At 38.2% G+C, this 22,345-nt stretch overlaps 2 protein-coding genes across 2 annotated transcripts; one reads left to right on the top strand and one right to left on the bottom strand.

Moving 5' to 3' along the window:
* Nucleotides 1-4,325: 4,325 nt before the first annotated feature.
* On the bottom strand, nucleotides 4,326-6,566 carry LOC144634608 (uncharacterized). The gene has a single exon (XM_078493624.1). The coding sequence runs from the start codon at nucleotides 6,502-6,504 to the stop codon at nucleotides 5,290-5,292; it is 1,215 nt and encodes a 404-aa protein (XP_078349750.1). The 5' UTR covers nucleotides 6,505-6,566; the 3' UTR covers nucleotides 4,326-5,289.
* A 2,711-nt stretch (nucleotides 6,567-9,277) lies between these two features.
* On the top strand, nucleotides 9,278-22,010 carry LOC144634612 (procollagen C-endopeptidase enhancer 1-like). Its single transcript, XM_078493627.1, has 9 exons — nucleotides 9,278-9,312; nucleotides 10,629-10,761; nucleotides 11,476-11,632; nucleotides 12,386-12,558; nucleotides 18,340-18,499; nucleotides 18,709-18,881; nucleotides 19,479-19,712; nucleotides 20,084-20,201; nucleotides 21,452-22,010. Exons 2-9 carry the CDS (start codon nucleotides 10,671-10,673, stop codon nucleotides 21,525-21,527), a joined length of 1,182 nt encoding a protein of 393 aa, XP_078349753.1. The 5' UTR covers nucleotides 9,278-9,312; nucleotides 10,629-10,670; the 3' UTR covers nucleotides 21,528-22,010.
* Nucleotides 22,011-22,345: the final 335 nt, after the last annotated feature.

Here is a 22,345-nt window from a genome sequence, read left to right as displayed (position 1 = left end):
AAGTTAAGCAAAGTGTAAATACAGTCTTTGAAAAGATGAAAGCTCATTACTGGTCATACTTAAATATTGAATAGAATTTTTAGTCAACACCATTGTTCTGACATCACGAGATTGGAGAAAGGGCGAACATCAGTTTCAAAATTAAGAACTTGATATAAAAATCATTTAAGACACTTTGTAGAGTTCTACGTTTAAAAAAAAGTCATGGCCCTCCCCTCAATACAGTTTGCAAAGTAATGGCCCTCCCCAAACTGGCGCTCAAAAAGAAGTGACCCTCCCCCCAAATATAGTGGCCCTCCCCCCCCAATAAATAATGACAGGTCCCTAAAACGCTCTTCGACAGTTTCAAGACAGTTATGCCAGTTATAGTGCTAGTCTAGCCTAGCAGCATAACTTAACTTAACTACAATATTTTTTTATTAGACTTCCAATTAGTGGTGAATTCAGCGATGGATGTTACCAAACAAGACGTATTCATGCCACAAGAAACACAAGACAATCCTTTCGACATTACCTTGATGGTCGAGGACGCCACAGAATTTAAGGCTCACAGAAAAGTTCTTTCAGAGGCAAGTCCTTTCTTTGAAAAGTTGCTTACTACTGACATGATGGAGTCTAAGAAAGGAGTGATTCGATTGGAAATGCTCACCGAGGCTGGTTTACGAGCTGTGTTGGAGTTTATTTACACCGGTAACGTTCAAATATTGGATGAAGAACATGCTCGGGGCCTGATCGAGATGGCCGACTATTTGTTTATTCTGCCATTAAAAACACTGGCTCAGAGAGTTCTAGCACAGACGTTGAATACTTCAAACTGCATTTCAACGTACAATTTTGCAGAAAGATATCAATGCGAAGAGCTTGTTTTCGATGCCAAAAAAATTATCCATATAAATTTCACCAACGTAGCGAAAGCAGAAGAGTTTTTGAACATGTCGAGTGAGGAAGTTAACCAGTGGATTTCAAGTGAAGAAATTGTTGTTAGCGCAGAGGAAGATGTGTTTAAGATCATTCTATCTTGGATTAATCACAACAAAAGCGAGCGAAAGAAGTATTTCGCCGATTTATTTCGTCAGGTTCGGCTGATTTATGTGTCGCCTGACTATCTACACAATGATATCGTGACAAATGATCTTGTGAACGATAATGCATGTTGTCTGGAACTTGTCAAGGCCGCTATGAAGGCAATTGACACCACAAAATCTGAAATTGTGTCGTTTCCGCCTCCCAGGAAGTTACTTGAGACTCCTGTTATAGTAGTAGGTATACAGAGAGAGAGGACGAGAAATTCCTGTGTTACGCTCCCCGTACAAATGGGTGGTATATGTGGCGTGACACTTCACCGTGGGTGGACCAAATAGTATCTTGTCGCGGTACGTTGTATACTTTCTTTGCAAGCCCGACTCGGGAGCGCGACTATAAACTATTACGCTATGATTCATTCTTCGATCGATGGACGGACGTACCGTACGAAGGAAAAAGAGATTTACAGCAAATTTTTGTAACTGATAACAATGAAGATGGAATTTATGCTCTGGAATCAGAAAGTGAAATATCTTGCCCTGATTGTGTCTCTTTGCATTCTTGCAATGAGCCTGAGCGAGAATCAGAATTGTTTCCTTGTGGGAAACAACATCTTTTTTATATCACAAAGTACAAACCCGAATCGAACTCCTGGAAAGACATAACATCATTTGATTTCGGTCTGAGAAAAAGAATTTGCATTGTCGCAAAAGACAACTTTGTTTATTTCATTGGTGGCTACATTCAAGAAACGGACAGAAAGTTCCTGACCAATGTTGACAGGTACGATTTCAGCAAAAGAAAATGGGACAAACTGGCTAATCTTCAAGAAGCAAGAGCAAGAGCTTCCGGAACCGCCAGGCAAGGGAAAATATTCATTACTGGTGGATTGTCGACAGCCAATACTTCTCCTCCTTTTACAGGAAGATTTGTCAACTCTTGTGAAGTATACAACGAAACAACAAATGAATGGCAATTTATAGCAAGAGCAAAGAGGCATTTTGGCAGCATAACGTGTGTTGATGACAAAGTTTATGTAGTGGACAACTTGTGCTACAGTTCGAAATGGGGATACAGAGGAGGAATATTCATTGAATGCTACGACCCTGACAAGGATGAATGGAATTTCGTTACTAAAATGCTTGATCTATCTGCTCGATATAAGGAGATGAAAACATTAAATGTAAGATCATGTTCAATGCGACTTTTTATAGGAACTAAACTTCAGTGGACAATTATCCCGTTACCATGGACACCACATTTCTGGAGTCAGCGTGAGCTAGTGGATAGGGCGCTGGACTTGTAATCTGGAGGCCCTGCATTCAAGTCCACCTCCCTGCCACTGGATGGACTTGTGTTCGGTAGCTTCGAATTTAACTTCTCTATGCTTAGTAATTAATAGCCTGCCAGTTAGGGTTTTTAACAAGTTTTCTGTTTATTTATTGAAGGACCACGATGTAAACTACTGGGACACCAGGAATTATGTTTACCCTTCAAAGTTTAATTGTTTTTATTGCGTTTGACGGAAAATGACTCGCAACTAAGTCACATGACTTGAATCTGATTTGTGGGTGAAAAAAAAAATTGGAATTTAATCTGCACAATGACAAGCAATTTCAAAAGAGTTTGGTTAGCAAGCAACAGATAAATGAACGGACACTTAAGAAATCAAAAAAGCTCGGGAACGGATCAAAACTATGTACATAAACTCTTAATAAGATTATGATATGTCAACTCTGGTTACTTTTTCTCTTTTATTACCAGAGCCCGCTTTTATAAAGTTGAGCACCAAGAATGCAGGCTCTAGCCAAGTCCGATTTGAAAGTCTATGATTCACGGACCTCTAGTCATTGTGCATAGTTTCGAATTATTTCAATCAAATTGGCTGACAAAAATGAGCACTCTGTGTATGCTCAAAAAGACTTGGCCAGAGTCTGCATTCTTGGTGCTGACCAAAAGTTAAGCGGGTTCTTCAGTCCAGATTAATTGAGTCTTTCTTAGTGTTTAAACAAACGGCGCGCAATGCATGCAAAAGCAACGCCATCTGACAAGTGTATTGATATTTTATAGGAAATTTGTAAAAGTAAGCAAATAAAAGTATCCGACAACTTGCCTGTTTTCAATGTTTGTTATCCAACTGAGTGGTACAATGATTACTTAACGTGATGATTGGTAATTACCAGATAGATAACATTCCTTTAGCACCCCGCGCTAGTTCGTAATAGCTGCGTAGCTATAATTATTTCTCAGATTGTTCAACTCGCCAGGAAAATTGGCAACAGTAACAATGTATGGATAGTTTTGTAAAAGAATAGCAGGAAACGGGAGGAGGGGATTGGCGGATAAAAACGATCCACTTACAGTTTACGGACTCTTTCTTGGCGTTTTTGTCAATGTCGCAAGCGAGTCGTTTGATAACACCGAACCACCATGTAGTCTGGAGAGGTTCGCAATTTCCAGTGTTTGTTGTAGGCTAAACAATCTGCGATCTCCAATGCAAGCGAATAAATAGTATCCTTTGATCCCAACGCAGGAACTGCCTGCCTGGATGTATCACTGAGCTCTTTGTGCCCCCTCTTCTTTAGCGCTCTTTGCCTTCGGCTTCCTCAGTTTTTTTTCCTCAGTTTAGGGGCGTGTCTCTCAATCAGCTGCTTCGCTTGGCCTGGTACAAGCTTGCTGTCTTCTATCGTAGTTGGAACCAGGTTGCTATCGAGTGATATGCATTTAAAATTCAGTCCATCTTCAGGTTGACTTATAACAAAAGACTTGAAATTGTTGCATTGTTTGCCATTATGTATGCGCCAAAATCAAGTAAACAGATCCACCCTTTAGTTGCCAAATAGCTACACTTTGACGACTATCTGCAGACTTGTGAATTTTAATTGCTGTCACTTCTCTGAATGAAAACCAATGAACTCCAACTTCTAAAATTAACAACCAATTATAACTGCTTCCAAATTATCAGTACTAAACTCTAGTGACCTTGAACGGGCTTATAACTTCCTGGTTGCGGCTTTGTGTTGCCTTCAGTGGTCTAACTTGAGAAAAATCGATAGTGGAGGCAAGATATTGACTGCTTCAATGCAATTGCTTTATGCTAGCCATGTGTTTAGTTATGAAGTAATTCAAACAATGACTTCTTGAAGTCAAAATTCCACTGATGAAACACGATTTACTTTTTGTTACCCCGGCACAAAATAACACAGGTCGTGAGGTGATCGACTGTTTCCTTTAAAGGATTGGGAGTGGGTTGAACTCAAGGTAGTTTACCTTTGAGGAAAGCGAATATTACACGCATGAGATAACTTCGGTAACTTTTATTTACCGCATCAGATGCAGGTATCATTAAAAATATAAAATAAATGCGCTTCTACATTACCTTTTGTATAAATTGCTTGATCAGACAACTACCGTTCGCGCAAGTGTTGTTTAGTTGAAACATTGAAAATTACGAGTAGGATCTCGACTGTTCTCGGATTAAATTTTTTTAAAAAAACTACTGCGATTTGAAACAGAGATCAATCCCACTTCAAATGTTGTGGGTATAACTAAGGCTTATAAGCAAGCATGCTCTCTACATTAACTGTGCTGAGCGGATAACTAAGGAGGACATGAACCGAGTGCACATTCACTACGACGATGGATGCACATTTATGTGATCAGTGGCTAAAATAATTACACATCTGTGGCTAGATTAATTACACATCAGTCGTTTGAGTATTTCAAGGGAGCTGAGTTATCTGGTAATTTTCTTAGCAAAATAGCTGCGACTCTTATATACGAGCTGAGCTTGCAAGCTATCTTTGACATTAAAATGCTCTGGCTAATCGTCATACTAAAGAATGCGGTAAATAAAAAAATGTCTAAACACTGACAAGTTTCATTTTGTAAAACAATGTTTCCACTTCCTGCTTCGAGCTTTTTAATAACGTGTATCGAAACGAATTTGTTAAGGAAGTTCGTAACTATTTTGCTTCCTTTAAACGATGAAATCAGTTCGTTTCGAAAGGCTCCGAGATTTATAGATTCGTTTAAATGATAAGACGAATATCAATGAAAATTATCTTACATGATACTTTTACACAATATCTGTACTTCAATGGTGATGCACATTTACATGGAAACTAATATATGCAATAAATGTAGTGTCAAGAACACTATCAGAAAATTACAATTCTCTCGATTAAAGCTACTGACTATGCGTAAATCAAACAAATGAATTGTCATGTCCAGACTAGTTTTTAATCTGAAAGTCTCCCGTCAGCTTCACCCAGGAATCAAGTATTGGCGAAAAGGTGAGTCTCCATACAACAGAAGGCACCAACCTTGGAATGGTTGTACAGACACCTCTTCACTGTCGTCAGTGTGGACTGTGAAACCCAGCATACCAGCTACAACTGCGGCAGTGTCCTCTACTCCCGATGGGTGTTTGAGGTTGATTGGAACACTAACCAGGCCACTCGTCATTCTCTCGATATCCATGGCACCTTTTGAACCCTCCAGAAACTCGGTGATCCATCCTCTGTAACGGTACTCACCAGGGACAAAGTAGATGCCTGACGCGTACACATTCACGTAGCTCATGATATGGCTCCACCATTCGCTAACTGCGCTACCCTGGTAAGTAGCCAATAAGTTGCTAAACACGTTTTCCACGACATCCCACCACTCTGACGGCAAATCAAGATCGCTCTCTATGGGTTCAAGCAGTGTTCGAAGCACCTTCAGTTTGGAATTTAGTTTCTTCCAGTCGTCTTCAGTGCCAAGCATCTCCACTGCAGGTATCCCACATCCGCACTTTATGCCAAAGCGGAAATACTCTTGAACTGAATTCATCAAAGTAATCTGCGAAACGATCTTTTGCACTGCAGTTGTGGTACCAAAGTCGGCCGTCATTCCATCCACGAATTCGGGTACTTTGATGTTGTCTTTGACTCCTGTCGATATTTGATCAAAGAACCAGCTGTAGTCGACGGTGTAGATGTTGTCATCGGGCACCTCCACCTCAATGGTTTTCTTTCCCTCATGATCAACAAACATCTTGCGAACGGACTCTTTCTTTGCGTTTTTGTCGATGGCGCAAGCGACTCGTTTGATAACACAGAACCACCAGTCGTCTGGAGAGGTTCGCAGTTTCCAGTGGTTGTTGTAGGCTGTCAGAACAGCGGCGAATAATCCGCAATCTCCAAGCGAATAAATGGTATCCATGGACCCCAACGCAGCAACTATTTGTTTGGATGTTTCAGGTTTTTGAGCCCTCTCTACTTTGGCGCTCCTTGCTTTCGCCTCTCTCAGTTTATCGATTGAAAACTTGGTGAGAGGGGCGTATCTCTCAATCAACTGGTTTGCTTGGCCTGGTACAAGCTTTCTGTCCTCGATCTTAGTTGGAACCAGGCTGCTATCGAGTGATATGCATTTGACATTCAATCCACCTTCAGGTTGACTACTTATGGCAGACGACTTGAAATTGCTGTTTGCCATCCTGTATGCGCCAAAATCAAGGACAGAAATCAACTCTTTAGTGGGTAACACACTTTGACGACTCTGTATAGATGTGTGAATATTAATTGAACTCCCTTGTTTGAATGAAAACCAATTAACTTCAACTACTAAAATTATCAACCAATCTCATCTGTTTTCGAACTATTAGAACTGAACTCTTATGACCTTGGACAGGGCTTAAAACTTCATGTTTACATTTTTATGCAGCTTCCACTGCAGACAGTGTTTTGACGTGTCCAGAATTGAGTTATAAAACAAGATAATTCCTACTTCAAGTGAATTGCTTTACGTTACTCCAACAATGTTCTAAAATCTTGTTCTTTGACATAAAAAAAAAATAAAAAAATAGGGTCGGACAAAACAAGGAACATGAAATCAGCTCACTAAAATTTAAGGCAGCCAGTTTAGACCATAATATGTTTATTGAAGCATAACTGTGAGCCGTCATTTTGTTATGCAAGTTATCGAGAGGTAGCTAAATCAGCTAACTTGCAAAGGAAAAAAGGAGGATGAATAGATACATTACGATGCAGTCATGCAGACACTGCTCGCAAGCTAGCTCAAGCTCTATCTTCTGGTTATTTAAATGAGACCAAAAGGTTCGCTTTGCCAATACCCTTAGGGCTTTTGCATTGAAACGTTGTCCTTTAAGATGTGAACTGAATTGAATGTCGACAGAGCGAATGTAACCACTTGGGAAATGTTTCTTTAGACACCAACTGGATATCCACACGAAACGAAAATCCTAGCCAGGTGAACAGTATCAGTTCGGAGCAATTGTAAACTGAAAGCATATACGAAGTCAAAACAAAGCTTCCCTGAAGAACAGACTAAAATTGAGTTATGTCAAGCGGACCAAGACGAAAAATAACAGGACTGCTGCATTACGAGTTGCATTAAGACAGGAAGAAGATTTCACCAATTTGGGCCTATCTGACCGAATTTCAATGGGATACATGCAATGATTAGCTTGGTGAACTTCGAGAACGGGGCATGGGCACGTATATGTTGGCGGAACACCGAATGGATGTCGTCATTTCGAACTGTTCACTGACAGAACAGCAGAGGTCTAATGGTAACCTAAGGAAAAATATGCTACCGCACGAGCTGCCCGAACGTCCTGGCAAAATTTAAGCCCCAATCAACTTGTTCGAGCTGAGGGTGAACATTATCGTTGTCTTCAACCACAAAAGATGTTTTTTAAATAAGAAAAGAAGTCGAAAACTATGTTCACAAATTAAAGCATTCCTGAAACATTTGCATTTTCAACGAAGTCTGTTCCAAGCGCTCATCAATCCAAGAACGCAAAACGAAAACGCAAAAATAAACACTTGGTTGTGGACACAAAACGGGAAAGAAGCATTCTGATGAGTAGATCAAAGACTATGTTCTATATATTTCCAACTACAAAAGATCACCTCAAGTCAAATGTCGCGAATTCAATGTTACTTGAAGCCAGAAAAAGTTTGAAGATAAATGGATTGGACCACCCAAAAGTATTACTTATTCTCCACAAGGAGCTAAGAAGTGAAACGGAGATTGATAAGCAGTCTCTTCGGTATCTTGAAAATAATATAAAATGCGTGAAAATATATTTCTATGATATACTTACTGTCGTCTTGTTTTAGTGAATTTGTTTTAACAGGTGTTCTTTGAACTTAGTTCTTCTCCCTTGAATCAAGCGGAAGCTCCAGGATTTTTCCGATGGATGAAATGAACACTCATTGATAGTACCGACATTATACCAGTTGACTTTGTGACAATGAAAACAAAACGATTTCCCAGAAGTTAGTGCTTTGTTTGTTTAAAATAGTAAAACTCGGTTTTCGTGTATGCCACCTGACTAAAAAGTGGAATTTATACTCAAGTTTCCAAATATTTCCAGAACAGTGCTGTTATGATAGTTATCTGGATAAATGAGACACGTACCATATTTAAATCTGCCGTTGATGCTAATAACATTGTTCCGTTGCAAAACATTATGCAGGACAAGATTATAACTGTTTTGTCAAGGAGGTTCCTTCTGTTAGTCTTCCCCGAGTAATTTTTACTGAAAGTAAAATGGTCAAAAGAACGAAAATTAATTTAAATATATTCGAAATATTGTTGTTTTGTTTTAACGGTTTATCTTTCAAGGCATGTTTTCGCTGTTTCTTGAAAATTAATTTTTTCTTAACTAAACTTCATTCACGATTAACTTGGTCAATCGTAGTAAGCCCTGTTCGTGAACTGTAGGATACAGCTCTGTTGGTAAGGTAATTGAATGCACAAAATAGCGAGCCTAGACAGGCTGGAATGGTGAAATTTGCATAAGAGATGTGAACACCCATTGTGAGGGACAGGAACATAACGAATGACCGCCGGCTTTGTAGGACATAAGTCAATCATAGAAAAAGAAAGCACCCCCCTAGGTAATGAAAATGAAACCTATTCTGATGTAAAGTTGTTCATTTTTATTTTGTCTTTCTTATAAAAGCGTAAAACAAGGTGATAATTTAATTCTGTGCCTGAAAGCGATGTTAAAATCCTAAATCAGGCGCCTTGTTTCAGATCGTAACAATCATTGCCGGGATCAAATATATCACAATACCCTTATTATATCCTTACCTGTGGGTGCTTTTGTAACATTTTAAAAACCATCTGGAGGTAGAAAAAGCAATTACGTAAAGATTAACTTCTTAATCGTTAAAAGTGTAAAAAAATATTCTTTCTGAAAAGAAGATCATTTCGGTTAAACCATATTTCGCCCGCAAAAAAAGATAGACCTGCCGTGAATAGAAATCCAAGGTAAGAACCTCGAATGATGGGAATAATCAAGTTTCTAGGTGTCGTGATCAGGCTTTAAACAAAATTAAAAAAGTTTGAAAACATGCATCTAGTATTCTCTCTTCCGTTTTAGTATATTTTGTGTGGTACTCCCTTCTGTGCCACTAGTTGACGAAGTTCAGACAGTCTTTTGATTACAAGAAAAATTGATTCGGCTGTAAGTCATTTAACTAAGCTCATCAACAGAGATTTGAAAACACATGTCATGGTCTCAGGCTGAAAACCCACGTCGGCAGATGGCTTTCAAAACTCCTGATAATACGTCAATGAGAGTATACGAACAGTGAACTTGTTTCGTTCTTCGTCAAGAATTATGAAAACAAAATTGCAACTGTAAAATCGCAAAGTCGGCTGTAAACTAAACTCCTCGTTCCCTATTTATCTTAACTGGGATAAGTCCTTAAAACTTACTTCCAAAACGATACCTCTTCGAGGTATCACCTAGGCGATTTTGTAGAATGTGCTAGTGTTAATTTACAGGAACATGGAGATATGCCATGACTGTTACTGGAAGGCGAGCGTGGCCTAGTGATAAAAGCGCTGAAATAGAAATCCGGAACGGTCCATGCAGGTTCAAATCTTACTTCCCCTGCCACGAGGTTTTGTGTTCAGTGGTACCGAACACCTGATATTGCAGTTCTTAGTGGTTTGACACACAAACGAGGCGAAAGGGGTAGTTCCGTATTCTGTTTACTGATGTGTTGACCATTTTGCTTCTTTTGCATAGCTTCTTAAAAATGAATATATTATCGCAGGCTCAACTGGAATAACAACTATTCAATACTTCCACGCTTTGTAAATAGGCAACTGGCCAGCCACCATCCCGTTTGCGACTTGAAACAAGATTCTGTTCTATTTACAATATTTGTTTGTTTATTTGTAGTATCCTCAATTAGCTCCAGTGCTAAATACTCGGAGACTCAAATAAAGTGATTTATTTTTTATCTTTTTATTTATTTTATCAGTGGAACGAACGATAAGCATTTCACAAATTCTTGGGGAGTAACGCACCCGTTGAAAGTCAAAGTTTTATGCACTTTGTTGTGGACGTCTGCACTATAAGTTTAAGTTTAAGGTTAAATAATTAACTAATAGCGCCGTTGAAAGTCTAAATGTAAGAAAAATATCAACAATAATAGGTAATGGTGATATTCTTTGAAAAGCTCAGCAGAGCTTGCTGAGATCTCCTACTTGACTATCCCGATGAAGGGCAGCGAGGAAGAAGAATTTGTCAAAATTGCCCATAATTTTGAACACCGGTCTCTATCTACATGCAGGAATGACGGTTCTAAAGTAAACGGGAAGCACTTTTCTCAGTTATGGAGAATACATACATCTTCACCAAGGGGTTGCTTTTCTTACTGCACTTGATGATTTGGAATGACGGGAACTGTACTCTCGCTACACAAGGTTAGCATATTTTTTGTTTTTGTCTTCTTTTATTTATACTCAACAATTAATAAGTTTTGTTCGTCCTGCAGTCTTGATGTTCACGAAACATTTTACGAAGTCAAACATTGCAAAAAAATATAAGGAATAAAAAAATGAGTAAAAACCGGCATTCTTTTTGAATGCATTCAATTTGCTCATAAGCCGATCGATTATTCAGTTTTTCTCAAGAAATGCCTCAAGAAAAATGTCTCTGAAAGAGATTCAGAGCTTCTAAAGTTTAAAATTTTCCGGTGGGCCTGCCCTGATAACATGATCTTGCCTCGCCTATGGCAAAGGTCTGGTTACGGCCCTGTGATGTGTGGATAAATTCAGGGTTCTACTGGATTTACAATTACTTAATTCTATGGGATTTAGAAACATAATTAGTGCCGTCGACATTATTGTCATTTGACTGTTGTTTATGTAAGTAGGGGGGCATTTTAAAAGACTGTTTAGTTACGATGTCTGACCCATAAGACGCAAGTAAGCAGCCAATTTTGGTGATTACAAGCATTAGTTCTTTGTTACTCACAATTGAAAGTGCAGCGTTATTTCGATTTAAATTGTGCTTTATATTTATACAGTGTCACCGAGAGTAAATCATCTGTAAACCACTGTTAGGTTATGTTGGTATCCTCAATAAAGATTACTCTCGTCAGAGCTAGTTTTAAAATTTTGTTTTTGTTTAAACAGAGTGCGGTTTGATGGTAAACAACTCATTGAAGAGCCCTGGATATCCTACCAACTATCCAAATAATATGGACTGTATTTACCGGGTTCCTATTCCACATGGCATGGCAATGAATATTTCTTTTAACTTTTTTGACGTGGAGACCCATTCGTCATGTGGGTAAGTAACGAAATGACTACTCCAAACACCTTGACTCGCTACAAGCACACCTCAGGCTACCCTACGAAGTTTTCAAAATTATCCGAAGAATGCGTTTACCCGATCTCAACATCGGGTGAAGAAGTGGCACCCTGGAAAATTCATCGATAACAAACAAATAAACAAATGACAAACAAACAAACAAACAACAACAACAGCAAAAGCAAACCAAACTAAACCAAACCAAGTGAAGTCAAACAAGCCGTGTCGCATCATACCAAACTAAACCACGCCACACCACGCCACGCCACTTCACGCCACGCTACGCCACGCCACGCCACATCATACCAAACTAAACCACGCCACACCACGCAACGCCACGCCACGTCACGCCACGCCACGCCACGCCACGCCACGCCACGCCACGCCACGCCACGCCACGCCACGCCACGCCACGCCACGCCACGCCACGCCACGCCACGCCACGCCACGCCACGCCACGCCACGCCACGCCACGCCACGCCACGCCACATCATACCAAACTAAACCACGCCACGTCACGCCACGCCACGCCACATCACGCCACGCTACGCTACGCCATGCCGACACTTCCTGTTTCAACGCGGAACTCACTTGCATGTGCTTTATCAGCAGTAATGACTTGTTCCTACAACTTATTACGGTGAATTTCATCTTATTTATTTGTTTGTGCCACAAATGTATCACCGTATGGAAGGCCAAAATATACGCTACATATCACGTGATTCTTGGCAGGTGGGACTATTTGAGCATTTCCAGTGCGTACAACCATACATTTGCTGTGTACTGTGGCCAGAGGACTGGGCGGACAGTTCTTATAACTGGAGAATACGCAGTGATAGCATTCCACTCCGATTCCGTTTTTGCGAAAACAGGATTTTTGCTATTTTTCACTGCTGTTCCAGTCGGTAAGTAAATTACCTGTATGTACCTACCTGTGTGTTATAAGCCAAACGCAAGGGCCTTACCGGGAGAATATCTGCCTAACCCTTGACAGAACGGGTTAACAACAACAACCATTTTATTACGCATCGAGGTCTGTACAGGAAAGTCCGAAGGCCCAAATTCTCCTAGTACGGTCCAAACTGATGTATACGAATTTGTAATTGAAAAAGAAAGCTGCAGAAACTTTTCCCGGTCTGATACCTTCAAATATTGGACTGGCACTGAAGCTCTCTGATTGGTTGATTTTAGCGGCAGAGCAGAGCCCCGTACGCATAGAAAATTAACAGACCCATGCTTTTGGTTTTTCATGGTCATCATGGCTAGCGGAGCGCCTCGCGGGCGCGTCCGTCCGTACGTACATACATACATATCGTGTCGCGCAACATCCGGGATCTTAGAAGGTCTTGACAACTCGCGCAGTACTGGCGCGAAATAATTTTGCAGTGTGAAGTGTCTCGGCAAGGAGATTTTCAAAACTACTTCGCGCAGACTACGTATTTTTGAATCCTTTTCTGAAAGTTAGAACTTGAGACAAACATATTTATTTTGGCTCGTTGTTATGCCGATGACTACAAACGAGAGCAGGGTAAACTTAACTTCGAGGAAATAGGGTTGAAGCGATCTACGACGGGAAAGAGTTCGCGAGAGATCAGGAGAACCCGGAAAATGAACAGGCGAGCAAGCTTAAGTTACAGCAAGAGAGGTGCCGATAGCACAGGCAAAGAAATAGCAGAGAACAAGGGAACGGATACAAAACGAGCAGTGTACTGGTGAAGGTGAGTACAAAACCTCAGTGTTTTCATCATTACAGTACGTATTTTCTTACTTTATACGCAAAGTAAGCTTATTTACGGCAAATTTTACTTGCTTTCGCCACTTAACTAAGCATTTGCTTGTGACATGACAAATGTTGAAAAATACCATTCGTTAAAATTCCGTTTTACTGTTCAACGAGGAGAACTTGATAGCTGATGTCAACAAATAATTATTAGGCCTTCGAGGAACGAATTCACAAAGAATATTGATCAACACATTTCAAAGAAAATTTAGCTTACGATTTTTAAATGCTTGTGATGTGATTGTTTTGTTATTTTGCATTTGATTGTGACATGGCTAATGTTATAATGTTATAATTCAGTTTTACTGTTCAAATAGGAAAATTTGATTACTGATGTCAACAAAGTAAGCTTATACATTGTGTATTTTCGGCAAATTTTACTTGCTTTCGCCACTTAAGCTTAACTCAGCATTTGCTTGTGTCATGACTAATGTTGAAAAATACCATTCGTTAAAATTCCGTTTTACTGTTCAAAGAGAAGAATTTGATTACTGATGTCAACAAATAATTATTAGGCCTTCGACGAACGAATTCACAAAGAATATTGATCAACACATTTCAAAGGAAATTAAGCTTACGATTTTTGAATGCTTGTGATGTAATTATTTTGTTTTACAGTGCTGGAAGGCTAGAGCAGCTGCTGGAATTTGTCTGCTGACTTGTCAGTTTGCACGAAGCACCTGGAATTTCATTAACTCCGAGTGAAAAAGATCGATTCAGTGCATGCAGTTTATTGATATTCGTGATTGAGGTAAAATTTCTGTTCATTTCTAATCAGAGTAAATAAACACCGGCTTCATTGCTTAGCCCTTTCATTTTCAAATATATTAAAGAGTGACTTGTCATGTAGTTCTGTTCACTATTGAGTGTTCATGTGGATGACATATCTGAGTCCTGAATGATTAACTTATAAGTTCAACAATTTTGAGGTTTGAGAAACCCCCAACCCTTTGGTTCTGTTTTGCTGGTTTCATTCAGAATGTCAACAGTAAATAATATATTTGTACATGTCATGAAACTTCCTAATCTTGTTGTGGAACTTGGAAAATGCACACAAGTAAGGTTAACCTGGAATTTTTTTGAGTAAAGTCATGCCATTTTAGACACTGTATGCAGCTGTGTATGCAAACTTTAATACGTTGACTATTATTATTGTAGTGTTGAATGTGTATCTTTGAAAATCCTAGTATTACTGTTAGGAGAAAAGCTTTTAGGATGTGGCAATATTTTTCCAATGCATGCACATGTATATATAGGGCTCAGTAGGGGGAGGTGGGTGGGGTGTTTTAAGGCCAAACCTTTTAACTAAGAGGGGGTGTAAGGGTTTGCAATGATGCTTTGAGTTTATTAAAATATTTAGTTAACTTCGCAGTTATCAGTGTGATACATCTCTGTTAAATATCTAATGGATCCTTTCGCATCCAGTGGTTTTCCTTTAGTTAAATAAGCTTGAGTTAAGTGTTTAATTTGTTTTATAAATTATTGACATTGATGACAATTAATTAATTTTAATTTAAACTGTGGCACTTGACTTTTTTCAGGGTTAACATGAGTTGCAGAGTTTGCAGAGCCACTGACACAAAAACAGAATGTGGACAAGAACTTAAAAAAAATCCAACTCGATGTTTGGGTGTCGTCATGATGCTATTTTCAAGAGACTAGTAAATTACATGTAAAATAAAATCAAGAGAGCTGCATGTCCCAGACTTGTGTCATGTAAAATTATTTCTTCACTATTTATCACCGAGCTTAAAATCTACCATCTTTATTATTATGTACTGCAAACTTGATGAATTCGACATTGCAGATCCTAGCAGTATGCAGGATGCGTGTCACTTATCAACCTATAGTAAAATGCCCCAGCTCACAGCGAGTCTCACGTAGCTCAGTTGGTTAGAGCGCCCAACCGGTATCTGGGCGACCATGGGTTCGATTCCCGTCGCGGACTCAGATTTTTTCTCTTTCCCACGCTCGTGTCATGTAGAATAAATTTCTTCACTAAGAAAAAAAATATATTTTAAATGTAAACATATTTACAGTGTACTTCAGAAAACGACTTCTTGATTGAGCTGTCGCTTTCAAATCTTGTTAGATATTTCAAGGGCATTATGAAGTGATCTTTTCAAGAATATGCAGCCAAAACAGTAACAGCAGAAATGAGTGGTAGTTTAAAATTGATATTTTAAATGCTTTGACTGGTAAGAAACCACATGTGACCAAGCTAAAATCTGTTTGGCTGGTTATCATGACCTGCAAGCTGTGTCCAAATATTTTGAGCCCTCAACTACACAGGACTAACATGTAGTTGTCTAATTATATCATAAGATCTTTGGTTGACCTTGAGGGAGATAGTGGAGTTAAAGAGCAATGTAATAATTTTTAATTGGATTGGTAATACTGAAACTGATGGTACTGTAATTCTAAAGTATAGAAGTTTAAATCGTGATTGTGAGCAATATGCAGTACCAATTTCATTCTTATGTACTGTATGCTGTGTACAGTTAAATAATGTTAATAAGAACAGTTACAGCTATAATTTTAATTTTCTAAAGCTAGATTGTGTTCTATAAATATTCTAAAGGTACCATGCAGCAACCAAATTGTGACTCGTTTGCTTACTTTGTGAACTCAATGAAAAATGGGCAAGCAAGCAAACATGATTCTATGTTTCGAACGACACTAAGATTGAGACTCGCAAACAATATTCTAGCTTCCCAGAATTTTTTTTTTCTGTAAGCGAAGCGAAACCCCCTTAAGAGGAAGGAGAGTCAAAAAGACATGTAAAAGTGTAAAAGGTGCTATCATATTTTTTTCTTCTTTTTATTTTTTTTATTGTCTGGAACAGAGTACCCATTTTTCAATGTTTGTCTGGAACAGGGTCGCAAATTCAGCCTTTTTAGTCTCAGCGACACCCCCGTAGAAAATTTTGGGGATTACCCCCGCCCCTCACCCCCGGACACGGTAAAAAAGAATAAGGAACTATATTTATATTTATAAAAAATGATACATTTTTTTCTGCGTAATCAAATAATCAGATTGAGACTCAAACAATATTCTAGCTTCCAAGAATTTTTTTTCTGTTAGTGAAGTGAAACCCCTTAATAGCAAGGGGAGTCGAAAAGACATGTAAAAGTGAAAAAGGTGCTATCATCTTTTTTCTTCTTTTTTTTTTGGGGGGGGGGGGGTGGGGGTTCGAGATGGGGTCACCCTGTTCGGTGGAAAGACAGAATGTCACTTCTTTGCTTCCGGTTAGTTTCACTCCGGTTTGCTTGTAGTTAGGTTCACCCCTGTTTGCTCTAAGTTAGCTTTATTCATCTGGTTTGCTTGTGGTTAGCTCTTACTCTCAGTTGCTTGTGGTTAGCCTTTCACTTCAGTTTGGTTGGAGTTAGCTCGGTTTGGGCAATATGCTGTAAACTCTCAGCTATAACCTCTGCCATTTCCATTCAAAATTAAAATATAGGCAAATAGTGAAAATGAAAATAAATAAATTAATGAATGAAAATCAACCTTATTCTAAATGTAGATGTTTATTATTTCCTTTATACTTTAAAAGTTAAGACAAGTGATTTTCTTTCTTTTAAAGCTGGTAAAGCAAGAACAAAAATGCCTAATTTACCACATGATATGTCTATCTACCCTGACATGCAGCCCCCCCCCCCCCCCCTCCTTTTTTCTACATTAACGATACATAACTGCCCGTTTTGCAGCATAAATTTCCATCCAGACTTCTGGATGATAATGCTGTCGGTGGAATTATGTTTTGATTGATTTGGTTTGTTCTATTTAGTTTGGTGTTGCTGTACACTGTACCCGGGAAGGGGGGGGGGGGGTATGTGCTGCTCAACAGGGTATGCTTTTTGGCTCTCTGACTCTGAAATAGAAACAGGGTATACAAATCACCCTTTTGACTCTGGAACAGGGTTGATTTTTCTCCCAGAATCCTGATTAAACACGTTAAGCTATGAAACTCCGCTCCTTTCATCACTTAATATCGAAGCCACAGACGAAGTCAATTGAGCTTTTTGTGATATATGCTAGTGTTTTTATTCTAACTTCATATATTTCCATTGTGGATATTGTCTGGAACGGGGTACCCATTTTGCAATGTTTGTCTGAAACAGGGTCGCAAATTCAGCCTTTTTAGTCTCAGCGACATCCCCGTAGTAAATTTTAGGGAGTACCCCCCCCCCTACCAGACACGGTAAAAAGAATAAAACACAATATTTTTTATTTATAAAAATAAATAAATAAAACGAATAAACAATTCTTAGCCGTAAAATGCTACAATGGCTCAGACTCAGCGGCACGTCCCCTGTAGTAAATTTTGGGGAGTCCCCCTCCCCCCTCCCCCTCGGACATGGTAAAAAAGAATAACCTGGAACAATATTAATATTTATAAAAAAAGAAACTAAAAATTCTTAACCGTTAAATTGTACAATGGTCAGAATTCAAAGTTAAAATGCAAAATGATTAACTGGGGAGCGCCGCTTTTAGGCTTGCCTAAATCTATATATTAGTAAGGGGCCTTTTTACAGCGGGTTAATTGGGGAAAATGAAAAATGCAGCGTTTAGCTCTCTGTGACTAAAATCAAGTCTTTCAGTGGAACGACGAATGGAACCATCCGCCGGAAATGCATTTAACTAAATTAAAATCATATCATAAAAATTAGATATGTTTAAGGAAATTAAACATCCATTAGGGAGAGCGCAATTATAATATAAAGGTAAAAGGAAGGTAAGGAATAGATATAGTTTAGCGGTTAGAAGACTGGAAAACACGACAGCCTAAAATCAAGTAACGAATCGGTAATGATGATGTAAAATAAAAGATTAATGTAAAGTCCTGTACAGTTGTCCGAGTATAATTGTAGTCGCAGATAACAAAGATATATCTTTCTATCAATAGGACGCAGTTTACTGTCGAACAACTCACTTAAAAGTCCTGGATATCCAAACACCTACCCAAACAATTTGGATCTTTTTCATTCTGTTCCTATCCCACCTGACATGGTGATGAACATTTACTTTGAAAATTTTGACGTGCAGGATGGAGGCCAATTTTGCAGGTATACGTACTACAAAGCATCTCTCTTTATAGTAGTTTAGTAGCCCATCACGTGTTTTATTAGATATCCGCAAATCTGATTGGTTCCTCTTCTTTTCTTTTTCCTTTCGTCTTCCTTTCCTCTTCCTTTCTTCCCTTCCTTTTTGTGATATGACGAATGCAATTCGAGATAGAGAGAAAAAAAAAGGCACAGTTATTACTTTTTTGCAGATTGGACTATTTAAGTGTTTGGAATGAAAATTACCAGATATTTGGTAAATACTGTGGTCAGGAAACTGGACGGACAGTTACTGTAACTGGAGAATACGCTGTAATCAAATTCCACTCTGACGACAGCGGGCAAACTCGAGGATTCCTGTTATCGTTCAGTGCTTCTTTACCCGGTAAGTTTAGTATGAGCATAGTCTGATACTAAAAGATGAAGACAAATGGCGGCTCCTATTCTTCTTTGTCACGAAACCGCTTAACCCCTAGAGATAAAAACAGAAAATTCATTATCCAACCAACGGTCTCCCATCCGTGAGCTGCTGCAAATTGGGCTCACGCTCCTCTCTGCTAAATAAGATCCAACTTTCTCGAACCTAAACGTATAGGCATGGCTTCAGTTATTTCCGGACGCAAGCAAAGTTAATTAACGACGTATTCGAGCTACCTCATTGATGTCAAATATGGCTTAACAATCTCTAAGGCCTATTCTATGACCATTACTTCGTTAATGCAAAAAAAAAAAACAAAACAAAAAACATTTGAAACGTTTTCACAAAATTTAGTTTCTTTAAATTTTAAAACGATATTTCTATAAAATCGCGAAATAGAAGTCTCGCGGCGAAATTTGTCCCTTCCAATGTCGCAAAATTAAGTTCCCTCGGAAATAAGTAACAATCACGTAATGATATGTGTGCCCTTAAGGAGCAAATATGTTCCTAATTAAGCCTATGAAAGCTATTATATCTGAAACTTGCAATTGCTATTCCCAATAGTTCCACCCAAAGTTATAATACCAGCGGCTGTTGTGCGGACCGTACCAGGCTACAAACTTACGTTACCAGTTACAGGAAGTTCTCCCATATACACAGCAATAATAAGAAACTGTACAGTATTGGTGAATACAACAAACACTGCAAGCATCTTAGTAGACCATGAAGGAAACTACACCTGTGTTGCCAGCAGCAGTTATGGATCTGACTTAAAGAAGTTCTCAGTAATTTTTAATGGTGAGTCTCGCCTAAAATTTTTTCAACAAAAAGCGACTTACGATGTGCAATGAACGAGGCACCTTGACTAAATGTTACATAACTGTAATTTTCTGTTCTCTTTAAAAAGGCAAGGAATGTATTATTCTATATTTATTAAACCGATTATTTTATTGAAAAGAAGACGGAAGAATTGTTGAGATGAGGAACGTAGCTACATGACACTGGCATACACTTTGCCCTAAACTTGTTTAACTTTTTTAGTTATACGGAATCATTAACTCTGTTGTCAAATTTGTTGAACTTTGATGCCCAATTATTTACGTTGTACGAATAATTGTATGTTGAGCCACTCTTAAGGGATTTTAATTTGTAGTTTCGCTGACTTTTAGACTGTGGACCTCAATGCTCCCATAGATGGAACAAATATTTTGGAAATACTCTTACCTGCAAGAACGCGTCTTCAGCAAAAGACATTTTGAATTGCTTTCCAATGATGACTGACGAGATGTAAGATTGGGGAGCCTTCTTTTTTGCTTTTTCTTTTTTGTTTATTATTTATTTATTTTCTTCTTTGTTTCGTTTATTTCCTTACTTGGGTGCTTTTTTTACGTTTTAATAAAAATGAGGTTCTTTGGAATTACAGCAAAATAACAAACATACTAGGTTTTAAGGACTTAGGTGATTAAGAGTTTAGTTAAGGTGGCCCGCGGGTATTTATGAGGCTGACAGTTCCCTTTTTTAGGCGCGTTTTAAGACGGGAAAACGTAAAGCGATTGCTTAGATTTTTAAGAATCTGAACGAATCATGCTAAAATTATATAAAATGATAAGTTTTATAGCGATCAAACGTGATTTGTTTAAGTTATGAGCGATTTTCGGAAGCCTTCGTTTTTAATAAAATGCGATTATTTTTAAAATGCCACGGTGAATTTTTTTGTAATTACCCCAAAACGCTGCCCAACAGTTGAAGTTTACTCACAACAACTTACAGGAAAATCCACTCCGTAGATTTCCTTAACGAGCGACATCTTTATTTTGCGTTTAAAAACTGTTGTGTTATGCGTCTGACTTGACCGTCGCATAAATGTGATACTTATAATAACCCAGTACCAGCCAGTTTTGAGGCTGAAGTCACCTTAATCTTGTGTGTAAAAGTTAAAAAGATCGTGTATATACATCAAATGTTAGCAGTCAATAAAGATGGATGGTTTTCATCCGAATTTTTGAAAATATCAAACAAATGACGTTATTTTAAATTGCGAAAAATTTGTCGATTTGTTTTGCTTTTTTTTTAAAGCTGCAGCTAGAACAGGATATTGCAAAGGTTTGTGCCGAGTTTCAGCGTGTTCCTTTCATACGGTTTGAAGAATTTCGGTCGCAAAGTCAGGTACATTTGCTTTCCAAGTTCTGGTCGCTCGATAGAAAACTGATGTAAAACTGATATTTGTCCTTGCTGATTAACGTATTCCCAAAGAAATCCTAATATTTTGTCGGTATATTGTCTATTTAGTATACAGGAATGAGAAGATTTCCATTGCTACTGTAGCAACCTTGAAAATGCACTGAATTTCATTTCCTGCAATGAACTTTAAATTTGCACTGGTTTATTAAAAATTGGGCTGCTCTCAGAGAATCCGATTCAAATTTCTTTTTCAGTCAAATAATTACATCATGAACATAAAGCATGTGTAATATTTCTCGTTTTGTTATCATGTTTTTTTCGTTTTGACATCTCGTTTTAAAGTACATTTCTTACAGGTACTTGTCTGAAAACGGCATAACATTTCTTCAGGACGGAGTGTTTGCTCACTTAAAAACATTAAAATACCTGTAGGTACTCTCCAAGTATTCAGTCACTTCTTTTCGCGTCTTCCTTTTGGCTATTTCCGTGACTGGAGAAAATTGTGATAATTAACACTTGGAACAAGAGCTTCCGGGGAAAATTAGAAACACAAAACACCTTTTTTCTATCAATGCGCCCTTGCCCTGATGTACCCTACTGCACAAACTTAACCAAGTCATTTGTTGTTGCTTTTCATAATGAATACTTTAAAGATCAGTCCAGGTTTTTATGGCGATTAAACGATTACGATATTTTCGTTAACTTTAATTCCATTTGAGTCCATTTTTCCCTGATAACGCGAAAAGTTAACTTGCAAAATACGTCTCTGTCATTTTTGCGAAGTTAATTACCTAAAAACATTAGTGAGAATAAGGTATGAAAGAATGTCCTGGTCATATTGTTCGTACAAGATTAATGAAGAGACAAAAAAAATGTAATGGAACTTCTATGGCTTGTAGCGTCCTAGCTTGTTCATTTTTAAAAATTGCTCATTTTTTAGTTCTCATTCTAGTTATTATCACCATTTTTAGCTATTGTCACTTGCGAAGTATATTATCATTTTGCAATATAATGAAGTCATTAATTCAAAATCATCTTCTTAGATCCGCCATCTTGAAATTCAACATAATGTGATAATGCTTTTATTGTAAAGAAATGAGAAACTTATTATTAAAATCAAAATTGTTAATTGTAATCTCCAGATTACTAGGTCGAATAGCTTACTGATATATGGCATCCATGGAAAATTCCAATTAAAGTGATCAAATATTGACAATTGAAAATGTTCTTCCAGTATTTAACCCTATTCA

The sequence above is a fragment of the Oculina patagonica genome, chromosome 13, assembly GCF_052425735.1.
Source record: "Oculina patagonica isolate OP01 chromosome 13, crgOcupat, whole genome shotgun sequence".
Classification (NCBI taxonomy): Eukaryota; Metazoa; Cnidaria; class Anthozoa; order Scleractinia; family Oculinidae; genus Oculina; species Oculina patagonica.
This window is presented reverse-complemented; position numbering and strand designations above follow the sequence as displayed.

Excerpts from the sequence above, each read along its gene's own strand:
- LOC144634612 (XM_078493627.1), top strand. The coding sequence starts at position 10,671 with ATGGAGAATACATACATCTTCACCAAGGGGTTGCTTTTCTTACTGCAC. Across the intron at positions 12,559-18,339 it reads TTTCACTGCTGTTCCAGTCG|GACGCAGTTTACTGTCGAAC; the intron begins GTAAGTAAATTA and ends TTCTATCAATAG. Across the intron at positions 20,202-21,451 it reads CCAATGATGACTGACGAGAT|GTACTTGTCTGAAAACGGCA; the intron begins GTAAGATTGGGG and ends CATTTCTTACAG.
- LOC144634608 (XM_078493624.1), bottom strand. The coding sequence starts at position 6,504 with ATGGCAAACAGCAATTTCAAGTCGTCTGCCATAAGTAGTCAACCTGAA.